At 31.1% G+C, this 20,059-nt stretch overlaps 1 protein-coding gene across 3 annotated transcripts in view; it reads left to right on the forward strand.

The window, feature by feature from the left end:
- The window catches only part of Znrf2 (zinc and ring finger 2), an 83,983-nt gene extending 63,924 nt beyond the window's left edge, over positions 1-20,059 (forward strand). Inside the window, exons 3-6 of one of the 3 annotated variants that reach the window (XR_009225095.1) lie at positions 5,596-5,701; positions 7,372-7,490; positions 11,496-11,575; positions 15,043-20,059. Coding sequence is in view for 2 of the 3 variants with exons in the window: in XM_058573155.1 (XP_058429138.1) it covers positions 5,596-5,701; positions 11,496-11,553 (164 nt within the window). In the remaining variant the exon portion in view is untranslated. Of the gene's footprint in view, positions 1-5,595; positions 5,702-7,371; positions 7,491-11,495; positions 11,576-15,024 lie in introns of all 3 variants that reach the window. The other 2 variants (XM_058573155.1, XM_046426014.2) reach the window with 2 other exon arrangements.

Raw genomic sequence — 20,059 nt, forward strand, 5'->3', positions numbered from 1 at the left:
AGATTGAAGGGTAGCTATATGTTTAATAATCAATTCTTATTTAAACTTTTTTATATTTCCACCAGTGTAATACTTGTCAGTGGCATTTAGGCAGAGAATTCAGTAATTCCTATTTAAGCTAAAATAATAAGGTTCTAAAAGGGATAAAAGCTGACCCTGATGGGGAACATTTCAGTTTTAGGCAAATTGATAAAGGTTAGTCCCATAATTTTATTGATATATTTAACTTACAGTGAAAATGGTAGCTTCCCTTTGTGAAATGTCATTTTAAAACCCCATTATGATATTTGAGCATAGAAATAGATAGATAGATCTGAAGTATAGAATATTAGTATTAACTTCTTTTAAACCAGTTAAAGATAACTTAATATCTGAAAGTATTTATTAATAAACTTTGTAGATCCAAACTTTTCATTCTTTGAGTAATTGCTTCCTACTAATGTTGTGAATTTTTTTAATTCTTGATTTTTCTAGGGATTATTTCACATTTCAGCTGCTTTTGTTTTCTACTGCTATCATTGAGGGTTCAAGAACAAAAAATAAGTCTTCAGGTAAAATGCCTGATCCATAATAGTGCTTGACATTGTATTTTGCTGAAAAGATCATATACCTGTTTGGATGCTTGATCTGAAAATAAAGTTGTGATTATTATGAAGTTCTCGCATGAAGTTTTCTTGGCTGCCTCTAACAAATTCAGTTTTATTTGTTCATTTCTTCTTTTTTTTTTTTTAATTTGGCTGTCTGCTTTTTTCATGTTGTCTTGACAATGACTATCTGAGTATGTGCTTGAACCTGCTAAATATTTTAATTTTGCGTATTTGGCTGCTTTGAATTTTAAGTAATTTCTTTGGACAATGTAAATATAAGAGCTGGAGGCTATATAAGTAAAATATGAATTTACAGAAGTCTAATTTATAAGTGTACGTTCATTATCTACCATATAGATTTCACGTTTTGCCAAAATTAAATAAAATTGAAAATTCCTTTTTTTAGTTGTACTGGTCACATTTCAAGAACAATTTTCAGAACATATGTAGCTAAAAGTTACCATTTAGACAGAAGAGCGACCTTTATTTCAGAGTGTTCTATTGGACAGGACCATTTTAAACTGTGTTGATAGTTAAGTGTAAACTCATATTCTAATAGTAGTTTAACAGTTTAATAAGTCCAGAAAATAAAACATGAAAAGTTTTGAAAAGTCTTCCTATAAATATGTAGTGACTTCCAGCTTGAGTATTGCAAACTTAAGATTGTCTAAAACTGTACATTCGCATCAGTATCTATGCAACTTTAAAGTGAAGTTATTTCTTGCAGCAAAATTCATAAAGTAGGCAAAAGGCTAAAAACTTAGGTGCACCAAATTTGAATCCTGGTCCCATAACTTAGTAATTTAGTAATTTCTGGAAAGTTATTTAACTTCTTTGAGCCTCAGGTTTCTTATATGTAAAATGCAGGTAACAATAGTTACTTTATAGAATTAATCTAAGATAAGTATGTTTAAAACTGCATAAGAGAGTGAATACTTGTAAGTGCTGTAAGTATGGAATTAAACTACTTTTATAAATCAGTTCAGTGGTATTGTTTGCATGGAGTTGTTCCCAGCCTGGCAATCATAACAGGTGTTTAGAAATGGCTAGGTCAGACATACTTGATAGAAGTTCTTGGTCAGTGTGGGATTATTGGATGAAACTAAGTTTGAAACAAAGGGACCATCAGGATGGGGAGAAAAACAAATAGGGAGATAATTGACTTTGTTCTTGGGGAGGTCCGTAGAGTATTTTCTAATAAGAAAATTATTACATCGTGTCTTTTGTAACTTAAAAAGTTTCATATTGATTATTTAAAATGTTATTTCTATAATATAGTAATACTAAAGAGAAGAGTTAAATGACATTTCAGAAGTTGACTAACATTTTTTGAGGTTACATACCTAACAGGATGGAAATTCATATTAAGTTCACAGCTTTAATGCTCTTTCTGCTTCAGCATACTATTTCTTTAATAGCATTCTTGTCTCTGGTAGGCATATATTGCAGAATCTTTAGGGTCTCACATATATAATTTTTTTCATTCCCTAAGCGATTCTGGTGCCAAACTTCTAATAAAAAATCATTACCCTCTTAGTCTTTAAACTTTTACTCTATCTGTATGTCTAAATTGATGCATAGTTAGTAAAAGAAGTATGAGACTGAAAAGCAATGCACTGATTTTTTTTCCTGTTCCAGACGCTTAGATAGGTGATGAAAGAATGACATTTTGAAAAAGCAACACAAGTTTAGTTTCCTATCTGCAATCTCACCTGACTGCACCTATTAGTACTTCTGGGGAACCCAGACTAGCCAACTCTGGTAGTTAAATCTGTTGATGTTCCTTTCTCTATATAAATTTTGGCTAGTTAGTAGCTGACCTAAAGTGTTGACTGCTAAATACCTCTGGGTACATATCCTGAATGTTTTTAATTGATTGTCTAAAGATTTTTAATAATCTTTTCCAAACTATTTTGAAGATATTTCCATTTCCTGGATTTAGTGGTATTTCCAGACCCTACTTAACTGTGAATATCATATTACTTATAACTTTTTTCACAGTTGTGAAACCTAGTCCCCTTGTGAAGACAAAACCTCTAAACTTTGAATGAAAGGTCAATGTCATAAGCAGTGAGTGAGGGGAATACTATAGTAGACCCCTAGGAAGGCAGAAGTTAATTACATTGCACAGTGAATTTTCAAAACTGAAAATGTTTTTAAGTATGCACAGACTGATTCCATTGGAAATAAGACTTTAAATTTTGAAAATTAAGTATTTGCTGTTTGAGGCATCAGTGATGAAGTTTTATAGTAACAGTGAGTTGTCTTAGAGTTGCTTATCATAACACACTTGAGCAATCAGTGGCTGCAATATGAAAATGTCTAATTCTCTGAGCAGAGATAATGTTACTAGAAGCTGTGTTGGTAGATATTGGGCTGCTTCATTTATATATACATGTACCTTTCTCAATACAAATTTGTGTTTTCTATAATTCTGATTATTTTTTATTACTAAGGCTTAAGGGAGCTTATGATTAAATTAGCTTACTTTAATACAGTATTCTGAATTCAATAAAGATTCTTTCAAATTAGTTCCTGCAAAGCATCTGAGGGATAGTCCTTGCCCCCGTCAATTTTAAAATGGCATTATATAGTACATTTATATATATATATATATATATATATAAATTTTCATTAATTATGTACAGATTGAAAATGTCTTTGTACAAATTTTCTTATAAGTAGAATAAAATTCATAATATTAAAATTAATAACATGTTTTTTAATTACATGTAAAATATTTTAATTAAATACTAAAATTATTCTGATCTTAAAAATTGACTTTAAAAATCTATTGCAATAAAGGAATTAGAACTGGTCATATGTCAACATAAAAATGTTGTAAGATAAATTATTTTCCTTTTTATTCAGAGTCTGTATGTTTTAGGTTTCTATTTATTTTCATTGGGAATGTTGCTTTGGGCTTATGGCAAAAATGTTGCAGTACTGTTTCTTTATTTTTAAAAGCTAATCTCACTTTCTTAATTTATGGTGAATTGTTAATATTTTCCTAAAGGTAGAAAATGTAATGCCCTATTCTATCAGTTGTAAGATAGCACTTCTTTGTTACACTTCTTTATCTCTTAAAATGAGATGCTTCTTAAAATTAGTGTTGTGGGGCTGGGGATTTGGCTCAAGTGATAGCGTGCTCACCTAGCATGCGTGAGGCACTGAGTTCAATTCTCAGCACCACATAAAAATAAAATAAAGATATTTTGTCCACCTAAAACTAAAAAATAAATAAATAAATAAAAATTAGTGTTGTTTTATTTTTTAATGAAGGCATTTTTTTCTTACTCCATTTATAAAACTAATGATATGTCTTATAATTATTGATGTCTTATGTAAGATAAAATGTTCTGATTGATATTTTTAAGCTCATTATAGAACTTATATTCACATAATTCTTCATTATAATATTGATGATCTTTGTGGTTAAAAAAAATTGAAGTGATTGGGATATACCATATTATTTGGAATTAGAGACTACTACTAAAATTTATTAGTGTTTCTTCCTGTTTTTCTTCTTTTCACTGATGCCATCCTAGTTGGGTGCTTCACACTAGACTGGCTCCCTGTCTGAATTTTTCATTGAGAGATATTCAGGATACTAAGAGAAAAATGGCAATTGAGAAAAGGCTTTCAATTTGGATGGGGTGGGACTAGTGGGTGAGACTTCCAAGGTCAAGAATGTAGAAAGAAAACTTAAGGGAAGTGAAAATAAACCTCATTTTCAATTTATCCAGCTTTGCTTATCTAGAAATCTTTTCCAGCTTAAGTCTCTATAACATAGTAGCTTCTGAGCTCCCTGGTTATTAGCTAAAATCACTCTGGATATTCCCTAGGTTCAGCTAACTCTTCTCACCCAGGCTTTTCCTTTCCTTATTCTGTAGAAGTTGTCCTATGGGCTGCCCATCTTCCCCCACTGTCTAGCTGGTACTTTCCATTCTGTGGACCAAATAGAGTTGTGTTTTCTCCGAATATGCTTTCCCAAAATGAATCATTAAAGGGTAGCCACATGTTCTGAACATTTTTTTTCTTTATACTCTTCAGTAATAGCATGTTTTAGTTATTCTGCATTTAAGAGTCACAAAGCATATCTGACTAGCTCTATTTAAGGCAGGATCCTTTTAAAAATAAAATTTAACATTAAATGTAATTTAAAGTTTCATTATAAAATATGAGTTGAGAATCATTTTTTAAAGAACTTTTGCTTCATAATAAGGAGTTTACCTTTTAATAATTTTGAGTATGCTATGGACTTTAAAATACCTGCAGAGCCCTCTGGAAGCCAGTAACTGCTGTCTGGAGTTGGCTTGGCATTGTCATGGAAAATAGTTATGAAGAACTGCTGCATATAATGTCTAAAATCTTCAAATTTCCAAAAGTCTCTTTCATAAAACCTTTGATCTTTGTGGTTAAAGAAAAAAAAATTGAAGTGGTAGGGTTATACCATATTATTTGGAATTATAGGCCTCTGCTAAATTTTTTTAGTGTTTCCTTTCTATTGTTTTCCTTCTGTCTGCCCCAGTCCCCTCCCGCCAAGCAGCTTTGTAAAAATCTCATATTCAGGGTGACTTCCTTTTGTATTTTAAAAATTGTATTTTATTTTCATGTCTTTTCAATCATGTTACACTCTAAGCTTTTCTGAACTGTTCTTGGAAACCAAACTAATAGTGCTTAGTAGGAGAATGAAAATGGATTCCAGACAACTGACTTAATTGATTTTAGAGCAAAATCCTTTGCAAGTTTTAAGATTCTGTACTATTCTTGCTTATAGTAATGCATAAATAAAATGGAAACATGGGATAGTGATGTCAATGGAGATAAACATGGTTCACTTATTCATGAGTAGTATTCTTAGTATGGATGCTGAGTTTTGTGTAATTCTGATAAAAGATACTTCAAGTATGCTGAGATCACTACTGTATGTAAACTAGCATTCACATAAATCTTTTTTCAACTTGCTAACTAATTTTATTGTCCTGAATTCCTTTTTACCCTACAGAGGATGTACTGAGTAAAGATGCTGGGGAATGTGCAATATGTCTTGAAGAATTGCAGCAGGGAGATACTATAGCACGACTGCCTTGCCTATGCATATATCATAAAAGGTAAGTTTATTTTTCTACTAACCAAGTTGATATTGGAGCAAAAGATGGCTATCATAGTTTCAAACATTGTGATTAGGTCAGAAAGGTTGTTTTCATCATTGAAACCCCTCCCCTCAACTTTTTTAAAATGTAAGGGCCTTTTTTCTCTTGCTATCTAAGACTTGAACTCCACATCTTTTGTATTCAAAAGGCTATTCTTTTTTGTAAGCATTTACCATGACCCCAGTTATTGTCCATAGCTTCTTAAATAGGTATCTTGTGTAAGCCTTGTAACAATCTCACTTTACAATAGAGAAAATAAACTAAGGTATCAGGGAATATTTTCAGGGTTGCATTGCTACTAAATGGTAGAGATAAAATCCTAGCCGGATTTGACATTTGCTTAACTTCAGAGCCTGTCTGGTTTTTTACACAGTCGTTTTGCTTTCAGAACTGTATTTTAGGTTAAACAAACAAACAAATTACAACTATTTGAGGTGACTATAAAAACAATTTAAAACTGTAGGGTTCAAAGTAAGGTAGCATTTTTACTTAAAGTGCAGCTAGGGAAAGTGTAAAGAAAACAGTGTAAATAATGCAAAATAAGGAGGTAAAATATATCAACAATTAAAACAAATCTATAAAGAACAAGCTCACCAGCTGAAAATATAGTTTGAAAGGTTGAGACATATTATTGATTAACAAAACACTTAAACATAAGGATATAGATGAATATGAGAGTATAAGGATAGAAAACTATATCCAGGCAAATAATAAATAAAACAAAGCTAAACTAATGTCACACAAAGATAACTTTATATCAGAAAGCATTACTAGAAATAGTCACTAAATAATGATACAAAATATGTAAAACTTTTATTTTTTAAAAACATACCCTCAAAATATTTACAAGCTATCAGAAGAAATAGACAAATATACCAAAATAATAGGAAATTTCAACACAGTTATCATCAAGTGGGTACACAAAAAAGAAGAATTGAGAACTGCAGTTTACCAAGTTTAAACTAATGAGTGTATCTGTATTTCACAATTAGAGAATGCATTTTCTTTTCAAGCACACATGAAGTGTGGTTGAGTGCCCCTGAGTTGAATCCCCAGTACCAAAAAAGTAATAATACATATCTAAAATAATGCTTCATGACCAATGGGATTTATGCTACTAATGAAAACATAAGATTAGAAAATTTATATATGTCATTGACTACATCAATGAAGGAGAAAGACCCCCCAACTCAATAAATGTGAGAAAGCTTTTATAAAGTTTTGTGCTTATGTATTAATGATTTTAAAACAAAGCTAAGAATACATATTAGATAAATTATTAAAATCACTGAGTTCATCAGGGTTCCCAGATAGGAAATCAACGTGGAAATTGGTTGTATTCATATCCCAATAAAAAAAAAAACAAAATGTAACTTTCCTTTAAATAATAACATTAAAGCACCAGAAACTACAAGGGCTATGAGGTATATATTCAGAATAAATTCTACAAAAGATGCAACGCTTTGCTTTAGACAAAAATTTAAAACTTTATAGAAAGATAGAGGGTATCCATCATATCATATCATGTATAGGAAAACTCAGTGTCAGAAAGATGTTATTTTATCCTAAACCTCTATATAGTTAATACTAGTCCAATCAAACCTCACCTAGTTTTGTTTTTTTTTTAGTGTAATCAAGAGCCAAGGGCAGGAACAGTGAAGATACTCATGAAAAATACCATGTTAGAGGATTTGTCCTATACACATTTATTGCAAGACTATATTAAGATAGTATGGAAATGACCCAGGTAAACTATTGGGACAAAACAGAGTTCATAAATACTCATATGCCTGTATGGACAAAGAGCGTAGCATGAGAGTTAAGAACATCAATTCTGAAGTCAGGACTCTCACTCCTCCACTAATTCCCTGTGTGTTCTTAGTCACATTATTCAGTTTTTCTCTCTGAATTTGTAAGATGAGGACAATAATATCAACTTAATATAGTTAAAAGGGTTTAAATGAGTTCAATTTTGGGAAGTGCTGGCACTGATAGATGCTATATAAAGTTTGTTGAATAAATGAAAAAATCGATTTGCCAGAGATAATATTACAGTGTCATAGAGAAAGAATAAACTGTTCATTAGATGGTGCTTTGATTGATTATTTATTAATATGAACAGTTGAATTCCTGTTTTATGTTTGAAATACAAGTCAATTCCAGACTGTGAAAATCAAAATCTGAAGTCTTGGGGAAAGAATATGGGAAAATGTTTTTGACTTCTTGGTAAAAAATTATTTTTCCTAAGATAATACTATTCCTGGAGTGGGGTGGGGGCACAAAACTTAAGATTGATAAATTTGATTATGTTGAAATCAAAAACTTACTTGCGACATGATACTGTGCAAACACAAACTGATCTAGGAATGTGACTTTCAACACAACAACAGAGGTTTTAAATGTGAAATAATACTCTTGTCACTTTTCCTAATGTGGTTAACTCATTGTACTCATTGCGATAATAATATAATGACATCTTTTATTGGGTTATATATGATATTTCCTAGCACATAAAATTTTGCTGCATTGAATAACAGCAAATAAAAACATATGCTAACACAATAAGCCATAAAAGAATACCCATCTCCCCATGTTCTTATTCTTAGTTCAAGTTAGCCTATGGGATTTAGCAGTACTTATTCACAGTTTTGTCTTTGTAACTCATCACATCCTTCCTTAATCCTCTTTGACTGATGCCAACTTCACCGTTGTTTTTAAAACATTCTATATTTACAATTGTGTTTTATTTATTAGATATGAATGTCTTTGTTCTGGTTGCAAAGTTGTATTGAGTGATCTACCCTTAATTTGTTTTTTTTTTTCCACATAATCTCTGTTACTTCTAGTGTATGATTTTGTAGAAAGCAAGTTTTATCAAAAACATGTATATTATATTGTAGAATAATAGTTTTCTAAACATCTATAAGAAAAAGATAAATCAAAGTAGAAAAATTATAAAAATTGTTAATGATTCAGAAAAAAGGAACCTCAAATAGTGAACAAATAAACAAATGTAAATTCATCTATTTAGTGGACACTCCTTCCTTTTCAGAAGTATTGATAGAACAGAGGGCTTTTATAACAAGTGGTTGAGAGCCTCAGCAACTTAGTGTGTGCGGTACTTTTACTACAACTCAGTAATTCCACCTACAGATATATGCCTTAGAAAATTTTTTGATCTTTTGCTCCAGACAACACAAAGTACAGGACCAGGGAGAGATTAGGACCTCATGCCAGAATATAATTTAAAAAAAAAAAAAAAAATACAGTTTAGCTGGGGTTGTGGCTCAGCGGTAGAGCGCTCGCCTCGAACATGGGAGTTTCTGGGTTTGATCCTCAGCACCACATTCACATAAATAAAAAAAAATAAGGATGCTGTGTTCAACTACAGCTAAAAAAATAAATAAATAAAAATATTTTTAAAAAAATACAGTTCAAACTGAGTAGTGACAAAATTAATTTATATTCTGTTGCAAGTTCCTTTCAGAGTATGTTTGTAAATCATTGGAAATGTCTGTAAGTAATGGAAGAGAATAGACACAAAAATTTTGGTGTATTTATATAACAGAATACTATACAATGGGAATTTAAAAAAGTGAACCTTATTAACAATCACAAATTTTAAACAAATTGAGAGGAAAAAAGCATTAATTAAAAAAAAAAAAAAAAACACGTAGAAATGGGTACGGTAGCATGTGCCTGTAATTCCAGCAGCTCAGGAAGCTGAGGCAGGAGGATGGCAAGTTCAAAGCCAGCCTCAGCAACTTAGGCCCTAAGAACTTAAACTCTGTCTCAAAATAAAAAATAAAATGAGCCGCAGCTCAGTAGTTAAGCACCCCTGGGTTCAATTCTTGGTACAAACAAAGTTAGAATAAGCATAATATGTTGTTTTAACTATATATATATAACTATATATATATTTTCTTACTCTATAACTATATACACACGTATATAGTTATAGAGTAAGAAAATAGCTAAGAATGAAAAGCTGGGGATAGGAAAGGGAATATAGTATTTTAAATAATCAGTGAAAAATATTTATTTAAGAATGGAGAATATGTGGATTGATAGCATTTTATATGAAAAACACCTGGGATTTTAATGATGACTTTCACGTTATGAGCCAGTATTACGTGGCTATAAAAAGTAAATAATAGTACTCAGTTTAGGTCACATAGCTATTATTCAGAGGTACTATTGTTAATGTATCTGGAGTATTTTGTTCAGGTCTCACTCCTTCCTTTTCAGAAGTATTGGTAGAACAGAGGGCTTTTATAACAAGTGGTTGAGAGCTGGCTGAAAACAATGTTATAAGCCAAATCTGTTATGAATTTAGAGAACAAAAATCTTAATGGCAACAGAAATTGTTTTAAATATTTGAAACATGGATGGGGCCCTTCGCTTTTCTTTGTTGTTTTTGAGGTGGGTTTTTTTTTTTTTTAAGTTGCCCAGGAACTTGTGGATTCAAATGATTTTCCCTCCTCAACTTCCCAAATAGCTGGAATTGCAGGCATGTACCACCATGCCTGGCTTCTTTTACCGGTTTTTATCATTTTTATGTACTAAACCAACCTGTTATGATATGAGAATGATAAATACAAATTTTGCCCTTCAACATATTAGGTTAAGCTAACCTTGTGGTGTAAGGCAAATTTGACACATGTCACCAAGGAGAATGTTGAACAGTTTGAATCCTGCTTGGAGAATTTAATGCCTGTTGGGAAAGTTACTTAACCTTCCAGGACCTTGATTTTATCATCTGTTGTAGTACCATGAATTGGAACTTCATACAGTGATGTAAAGTTCTGAATCTGTGCCGTTTGATAGAGTAGCCGTTAGCCAGCCATATCATTGTTGCACACTTGAAATGTGACTAAGGATTTTTTCTTAATAAATTTAAATTTACTCCTTATGGCTATACTGGAGAGTATAGATCTACATTGAGGATAATTACATGCACCCTAAAATTTAACTTCTAATAAAAAACAAGATTGTGAAATACTCTAAATTCAAATGGATGCCAGTATATTTATTTGTGTATGTATATGCATTACAGAGCAGGATAGAATTAAAATAAATGTTCAGTAATCATATAAGTGTGATCTTAAAAATGATGTTGTCAAGAATCAAAATTTGATAAATGACATGAAAAGGTTGATATGTGCATAACTATTTTGAAAAGAAATATTTTTATAAATTGGTCCTTTAATTTTGAATAAAATAGTAGTTCTTGATAGTTCTTGAGTAGTTCTTGAGATTGTCTTTAGGAAATAGTTCTGTTTAAATTTTCAAGTGTTTCACGGTGTAATTTTGGAAAGGTTTTTTTTCCTTAGTGGCATAGAATAGCTCCCCCTGACACCCAGGTTAGAGGGGCTTCCCCCTAAACATGTGCTTGCTGTGAATAGTAATGTACTCCTGTAATCCCAGCAAATTGGAAGGCCGAGGCAGGTGGATCACAAGTTTAAGGCCAGCCTGAGTAAGTTAGCAAGACCCTGTCTAAAAATAAAATAAAAATGACTGGGGATATAGCTTAGTGGTAGAGTGCCCCTGTACCTCAAAAAATAATAATAATAAAATAAAATACCCAGTATCTCACAAAGATTGCTTGTGTTTTATTTGAATATACCAAATATGGTCTTTAAATTTTTTTCTTCCAAACATATGTTAAAGTCAAGAAAGTAAACATTTTTATTATGGTTGACATAGTTATTAGACGTATCTTTAAATTAATTTCTGGTTTGTTCTTTTCTAGCTGCATAGATGAATGGTTTGAAGTAAATAGATCTTGTCCTGAGCACCCTTCAGATTAAGCATCAGATTCCTGTTTTATAGGTAATTCTCCATTTGTTGTTTTACTTTTTAAAAAGCTGTCTTGAATTACACATTTTCAGTCATCATTTTTATTCATCCTTATTCATTGTGATGCACATGCATGAGCCTGTGTGTATATGTATGTTTTAGATATTTTGTTAGACTGTTGTGTAGAAAACTCAGTTTAAAAAATGTATTTAAAGTGTCAGAGGTGTCGCTTAGTGGTAAAGTGCAGTGTTTAGTATACCTGCCTCTGGGTTAAATCCCCAACACCAAACAAATGAACCCAAAGTAACAACAACAAAAAAATGTTAAAAAGAACTTTTTTCATTCCTAAATAGATCAGATGTTGAGTAACTGCTACATTCTCTTAAACCACATTTGTTTATTTATAGTTTAGTATTGGGGAAAAAAATAAAACAACCACCACCACCCATGAAGTACATATTATAACCCAGTTTTCCCAGCAAGAAACCTGAGGTTCATAGTATTCTAAGTTCCATGATGTCATAAAGCAAATTGTAAAAGAAAAAAAAGGGGGGGGGGTGGGGAAATGGAAGCAATTTCTAGGGACTGGGGATGTGCTCAGTGGTAGAGAGGAGTGTTTGAATCCAGTGCACCATGCATGCTAGGCAGTCCCCAGCAGCACAACAACAACAACAAAAAACAGCAAGTTGTACCAAGCTCTTAAGTTGCATATGTTAAATATGTGCCATTTTTGTATGCTGTTTATTCCTCAATAAAGTGGTTTAAAGAACAAAAAAGAAAAGTTTCATCAGAAGTTACAGATCAATTAAAAGTTAGTTAGCAAATTAATCAGATCTCACACTCTTGAGCATAACCTCAGATGTGTTCTTAACTAATGTAACTTAAGTCTAATCACTTAGAATTGTTATGTTCCAGAAAAATGTTCCAAATACTTTATATCCATTTCTTATTTAGTTATTACATTGACTCTTTGAGCTAATATTTTATTACATTGACTCTTTGAATTAATACTTTTAGACAGATGAGGAAATTAAGTAGAGAAAGTTTAAAAAACTAGTCTTGTCAAGGTCACATAGCTGGTTTATTAGTGGAGTTGGAATTTGAACTGAATAGAATTCTGGCTCTAAAGACTATGTTCTTAGAAATTTTATTATAAATAAGTATAAGCATTTTCTTCAGAAAGTTACATCATGAATTTATTCAGTCAATTTAATCATTCATCTTTATATTCTTAGCATGTTGTAGTAGTAGGCTGTATGTATATGTGTGTGTGTGATTTTGAAGCCAAATGATTAGTTTTGCTCTGATGATTTAGCTTTTGTTCTGCATTACCTGAAAATGTTTAGTGAATTGAAGGATAATTTTACCAGGTGTTGCTTTTCTTCATAATCCATGAAGTAAATTAAATGGCATGATTTAGTTTTGGAAAAATACAAGTTGACTTAATTGCTATGTTCAAGTATATGACAAGCTTTTAGGAAAGGACTGTTTTATGATGCAACACATTGGATTTTTATGTCAAAGCAGGACATTTTAGCTCATCTTGGAATTATTTCAGGAGTTAGAGTCTGAGACTCATAGTTTTGCTAAATGTGTAGTGTTACTGATGACAAGTGATATCCTGAGGTCTTGTCCTGTACTGTTCTACCATTTCCTACTCTTAAATTTAAAAATATAAGTGTTGTGGTTATAAACACTCAAGGAATTCTGTTGCTGTATTGATAAGGTTTATTTTAGGGTAGCAGATTAGAATGTTGATATAAGAGATTTGAGGTAATTTAATAGCAGTCCTAATAACTGAAATGAGAACTGCATTGAGAGATCTTTTTCATAACAGTAAGGCTGTGCATGTGAAATGTGAAAACCTTTTGTGGTAGAGTAGTTAAAGACTATCAATTGATGAACCTTTTACTGTGAACTTAGATCATTCCTTGACACATTGAAAATATGAACTGGGATATTTGCTAGTTAGAAAAGTATTGTGATAGAGTGGTATTTGGGGTACATGTTCATGTATGTTTTTAATCACTATGAAAAAAGGTTTTTGAAGGGAATACTTTGGAATGCTATTAGTGTTGTCTGATGATTAGGCCCATAAATTAAAATTATGGCTAAAATTTTAGAAGCATGTCTAGAACTAAGTACTAAAACCCAATGATAATAAAATGAAATTTTTATCTTAGTATTTTACAAGCCAAATTAATATATCTAAATCTTTCACCTACAGATAAGATTCTTCCTTTTAATTATCTTTGTGAATTCACACTGCTATAGCAAAAGACCTCATACAGTTAATTTATGAATAAGAAATTTATTGTTTATAGTCCTAGAGACTGGAAACTACAACATCAGGTACCACCAGATTCCAGGTCTGGTGAGAGCTTGTTCATCATTTGTGGCACCTTCTGTTTATTCTTAGATAGCAGAAGGAATGTAGCCTCCTGAACAAAGCCCTCATGACCAGTCACCTCCTAATATTATTGCACTGGAGATTGGATTTCAACATGGAAATTTGGAGGAGATACAAACATTCAGTCCCATGGTGGCGTCAATAGTTTTTTTCTATGAGGTGGAATTTTTAAATTAAAAATTTTTTCTTTAGTGTCACAGTGAGCTTATGTGACACATGGAACACACATCTTCATTCAACAGACAGAGATATGTCAGTTTTAAGCAGGATTTCTGGTTTTTTACATATTAATGTTATCTTTGTGGGATTTTAAAAATATAGAATTGTAAGTTTTGAAACTAACTTACTATGTGGGGCACGTTGAACTGTGTAGTTGGTTCCCTACAGAAATTTGTACCAGTGAGGTCAGTCTTCTAAAGGCCTTGAAGAATCATTTTTAAGAATTTATATATATATATATATATATATATATATAAAATATATAATCTATCTTAACTCACATTTTTGTTTCTTTCCTGACTGTTCTTATTTGTCAAGTGATAAATTCTTTGTTCCTTTATCTAGCCTACAGGCAAAGTATATGGGTTTGAAGAGGATTTGGTGTTATTAAAATGCTAAAATCAGAAAGAAAGTATATAACAACAAGGTCCAACATTTTTTATAACTAAGAATTCAGTTATCTACCCAAAATAGAGATACATGAATATCTCAGGTCTTGATTAGGAAATTGTTTGCTATTTTTATATTGAGATTTTTAGTTACATGGGGGAAGTTTGAAAAATTAAGTTTGTGTATTTGTGTGTATTCTTTATCCTCATGTAGTTTTTATTGTGGAAGAGGAATAGCTGTTAGGTACTGGCAAATTTTTGTAACTATGTTAAACTTTATAACTGGTCCTTCTGTGTCTTGATTTCTTCTGCAGAACATTAGTTTTACAAGTTTTTGGAATAGTAAATAGGATATGAAAATTTATAATTACTAAAACCATGTTCATGAGGAAATGGATATCATGTATTGAGTTGTATTACTATGATGAACCACAGCTTAAACTAAATTTATCTATTTTACATAGGTTTTCTTGTCTTTTCAGGATGCTTGAAAAATCTAGAGGATTTGAGGATCTGTCTCTGGAAAAACAAAAATGCAGGCTTACTCAGCCAGAAATCTGAGTTCTGTGAGACTTGGTAATACAGAGATGGACAATCACACAAGAAAAAAGAAAAAACATCCTGCTGAAGAGAGGACAGTAACCACAGAACTCAGTGTACCAAACTTGCATATAAGGGACACACAGGGATTTTGAAAATGCTGCACATCCCTTAATAGTCATCTACATAGGTAATACTGATGAACATTTTGTATTCAGACGCCAAAGTTAACTGATTTAAAAGTTGATTTACTTTTTATTCAGTTCTCTAGAGCTGCGCAACTAGCTGTGTTTTGATTTGTTTTGTTTTGTTTCTTTAATTTGGGGTCTCTTTTATTTCCCCCAACGTAATGTTTTTGCATTCACTTATTCTTAAATTGAAAAACCATATAAGTTACTTCTCATAAAGTCTTAAATGTGAAACCAAGAAATGTAATCAAGCAGTAAAACATTCTCTGAATGTAGACCATGATCTCAAGTTCTTCCATTTTTTCCCCCAAGTGTGGAAAACTAATTTCTACATAGGAAAACTAAAATATGTTTGTTTTTAAATTAAAGGTTTAAATATTATCAGAATGCTGCCCAAAGAATAAATCAAGTTACATAATTACATTTTAATTAAATAAATGTAGAAATTGTCTACTGAATTGTAGTTTATAAAATATATTGTTTCCTCTTAAATAAAACTGCTCAACATTTAATCAGCAATCATCTTGCAGCTATGCAACTTTTAAAATAATATAAATTATTCATTTTAAGTGCTGCCAGCTATAATAACTTTTGTTTTAACGGGTATTTTTTTTTCTTTTTTCATGTGATTATTTTATTGTACTTTGCATCTCCAGGCAGTTTTCCCACATTTGGGTAAAATGTGTAGCAGAGCATAAGCTTAGAATTTATGAAAAAGAGTAAAACAGAAATTTCTGAAGTGGAAGTTGGAATAATTTGAGGGGTATTTTATATACCTTTAAACATCAGGATTTAAAATTGGGATGTCAGGTTTATAGCAATTCACACCTTTAATTTTCCAGATAATCTGGAAGTTAACATTTGATAAATGATTTTTTAAAGCAAATACAAAGATTTTGTTCATTTATAATTTATTAATGTGTTATTACTCTTATTGAAAATGTTAGAGACTTTTAAATTGAGCCTTGTGTAGAAAAAATAATGTATTAAGCAAAATTATGTGAATAAATATTCCCCCAAAATATATCTGAATGGTTAAAAATACTGGAAGAGAGCTATCAGGGCTACAATAGTGAATGTCTTTTAGAAAAAAAAAATATATCAACAATAAGTAGATTTTGCATTTTCAACATAGGGAAAATGTTATCAGTAAATATTTAGGCAGTGCACTTTACTTAGTTTAATTGAGAGTTGCACAATACTGTTTCCTTATTTTAAGCTCTCTTTAATGTATTTAAGTATTTGCTTTTTAATTTAACTCTGCTGCTCTTATTTTCCTTTAGTTTGTTTCCCTACTCTATTGCTTCTGTTTCATACTTTCTAAAAGGGCAAGCACAGGAGCAACTGCTGCTACCCAGAAAAATTTGTGTATTATGAATAATTAAAATAATTTTTAATTGCTTTCTGTATGATTTCAAACTAGATAACATTTTCCCTCAAGTTATGCTGTGAAAAATGCCATTTGTTATGCTGCAATTGCTGCAAAGAATCCAAAACCTCCATTGTGTCAGCCAACAGCACAGTTTCATAGGTGCTTTTTTTTAGTAGTTGTAGAAAATTATTTTCCCTCAAGGGAAACATTCTTAAATTTTTTTCATAAAATCTTAGTTTGAATTTATTTCACATTTTCAATTGTGTAAGCTTTTGCACCCTCCCCTCATGTACTCCCCCAAGGAAAGCCTCTTAGACTGTGAATAATTAATTTGTTTTCTACTACTGGTATATTGTGATAAGAATTACTTTGTTGTCTTCCATTCTTAAGAGATTTATTATAGCTGTGGTAATTAATTGTTTATATTCTGGCAGTTGATTTTCTGATATAGCTTACTTGTAAACTTTACTTTTTGAACTGTACCGGCTTAAGTTCACTTTTCCTTGTTTACCTTGTCCCATATTCTCAGTCTTAATAATTTAGCCTATGTCTATCATAAGGCTGTGTGCTGCAGCTGCTACAATTGAAGCTCCTGGGATTTTAAAGAAAGTTTAGTGTTTGTCACTGTCGATGCTACTTGATTATTAATGTTTGTATATAGAAATTTTTACTGAAATCTGTTTAAAACAATCCCTTTTTGTTAACATTTACAAAGTTGTTATTTTTATTTTAAATTCAATCTCTAATGACTTCTTAGAATGAAGAATTTAGGGAAAAGGAGGCGGGAGGAGGGGTAAGCTCAAATGCTCCAGTTTTTATTCAAAATCAAAGTTATTCTGGAAAATACTATAAGTGTTATTCTATAATATCTCTTATAATATTTGCAGTCTGTATGCAAACACTGAATAGTATAAGTGGGACATAAAATTATGTTGGATATTTAAATATTCAGCTGAAACTACTGAACACTAAATATTATGGAAATTAAAAGCCTGGATTATCAAGTTGGTTTATAGCTTTCTAGAAGAATCTTTGTAAGTACTCATCTTCAAATAAGGTTACATGTGCATATATAGAAAGCAATATGTTTTTAAATTTCACTTTAGTGCCACTTTTTGTCCATAATGGATTTATTGCCAATTTGTCATACTACTTTGATCCATCTTTTTTTTTTCTGTTTGCCAGAATGTTTAAAACAGAAAAATTGTTTTGTCTGACTCTTTACCAGAGAAATAGTAGACTAACTATAGTCTTCATATGTTTTGCAGATTTAGTTACAAATCATATTATATATTGTTTTAAGAGCCATGTTTAAGATTGAAATATAAACAATTGTTTCTATAACTGATTTTTGGTGATAAAAGAAACATTGAAAAGTCATGTCGTTAACTGCTGCATAATATATAGGTTTTGGTTTCTTAAGTGCAAATCTTATATTTCTTTTAAATGTTGTATGATTATTTCAGTTTTTGCCCACTAGAATGTAGCCCCAAAATGATGAGGACCACCTTAGCATATCTGCAGTATATATTAGATTTCATTTTCAATGAGTTAATGAAAATGGAAGAATTCTTTTCAAAGCTTATTTGACTCATGGCTGTGTTTCTAAGTAAGGATATGGTGAAGTTTAAGGGCAATCATTTAGATATTATAGCAAGACATAGGGTTATTCCTTTAAGTGAAAAATACTGTAAATTCAATGTAAATACTATCTACTTTTATGTACTGACTTGGAGAGTGGAAGATGGGAATTTTCTCAACAGTAAGCTACATTTGAACAAAGCATGAAACTTTTTTAAAATTCAAGAATAATTGGATTTATCACCTAATTTATACCCACACTATGCATTGGTAATAATATCCAAATTATCTTATTCTTTCACAGAGGAAGTTTCCATTTAAATCAGAGTGTTGGAAACTGTGTAAAACTACTTAGAAGTAAATGGTGCTTATTAAATATGAGTACAATTTGTTAGTTGCTAGAAGTCTTCTAGTTCATTTGGGCCATTTTCTTGCAATTTTGATTTATACTGAAGTAAACTCAGTATATAGTAATAATGAGTAATTAAACATGAAGTGTCATTTGTTCACTGTACCTTGTTATTATACAGATATTTTCTTAGTTTAAAACAAAAACAAAAAAACTAGCATGTCTGTGCTTTGTTTTTGGCCCATCCTCCTATTTTTCCTAAGGTACGTAACTTCCGATATATATATTTTTTGCAATGTTGTAAATAACAGTGATTATATTATTCATTTTACTATCTACTGTCTTTCCTTCTTTACCCAGATCTTTTCATTGTAAAACTGAGTTGCCACTTGGTTTTCTTAAAAGGAAAGTGCTACTTGGTATACTACAAGTAGTGATTCATATTCAGGACAGCTGGTAAAACATTTTTGGTAATAACTTCCCAAACAGTACTTGAGTACCATATTCTGTGAATGCTGTGCTTAAGCTAGGAAACAGAATGTTTTTTCAATCACCCAATTCCTGTATTAAATGGGAAATACCTGAACTCCTAAGTTAACTGTGGACAGTAAAAGGCTTTGACAAAACCAGGTGTATTTAATTATTTAATTTTAGCTGAAAATGCAATGTTACTGTACTTAGAGGAATTGTTTGATTTTCAGTTATTTAAGCCATTATTAATTTTAGACCAATGGCTAATAATGAGATAGATTTTTGTTCATAGAGAGAGAATAGCATGACATGAACTAACATTTCAGAAATAAATGGAAACATTTTAAGTGATACTATAGTAACTTTTAACCACACTATGTTTCTTAGCTCTGCCCTAGACAGTGAGGTGTACCTGTCACGGACACTGCCTCTTGGCATCAGAAGTGACTGAGTTCTTCTGTAATTAAATGTTCATGCTTTCCTTTTCTGATTTGGTATGTTGAAATTGGTGAGCACTGATCATTTGTTTGATAAACTTACAGTGCTGCCTTGTATCCTGTTATCAGTAAACTTGGTTTCAGTATTTTGAAAATGTTTGATTATTATTCGATTTTGAGTATTTGGGTGCATATAATAGAGTTAGCATACTCTAGAGGGAGATACAAAAAGTACATTGGAATTTGATGATGATACTGATTATCACTTCATTACATTTCTTTCCAGTGACTCTTTATGTGAGTTTCATTGTTTGAAAATCATGGTAATGATAGGAATTTATTTACCTCTGTTGTTTTATTGCTTTATCCATGGTTTCCACAACTCTTTTGTAATACCTCTTAATTTCCTCTATTTGAAAGTATTTTTCTGTTAAATAAGTTACAAAAAGTACCAGTCACAACAAATAGAGAAAATGTATTAGGAACAACTTGTATTAGTGTGTTCTAAACTAAAATGGAACAATTCATTATTGATATTTTAATAAATAAACTTCCAAATGA

Source organism: Marmota monax, unplaced genomic scaffold (assembly GCF_021218885.2).
Source record: "Marmota monax isolate L192 unplaced genomic scaffold, Marmota_monax_Labrador192_F-V1.1 WCK01_AAM20220418_F8-fsc00133, whole genome shotgun sequence".
NCBI lineage: Eukaryota > Metazoa > Chordata > Mammalia > Rodentia > Sciuridae > Marmota > Marmota monax.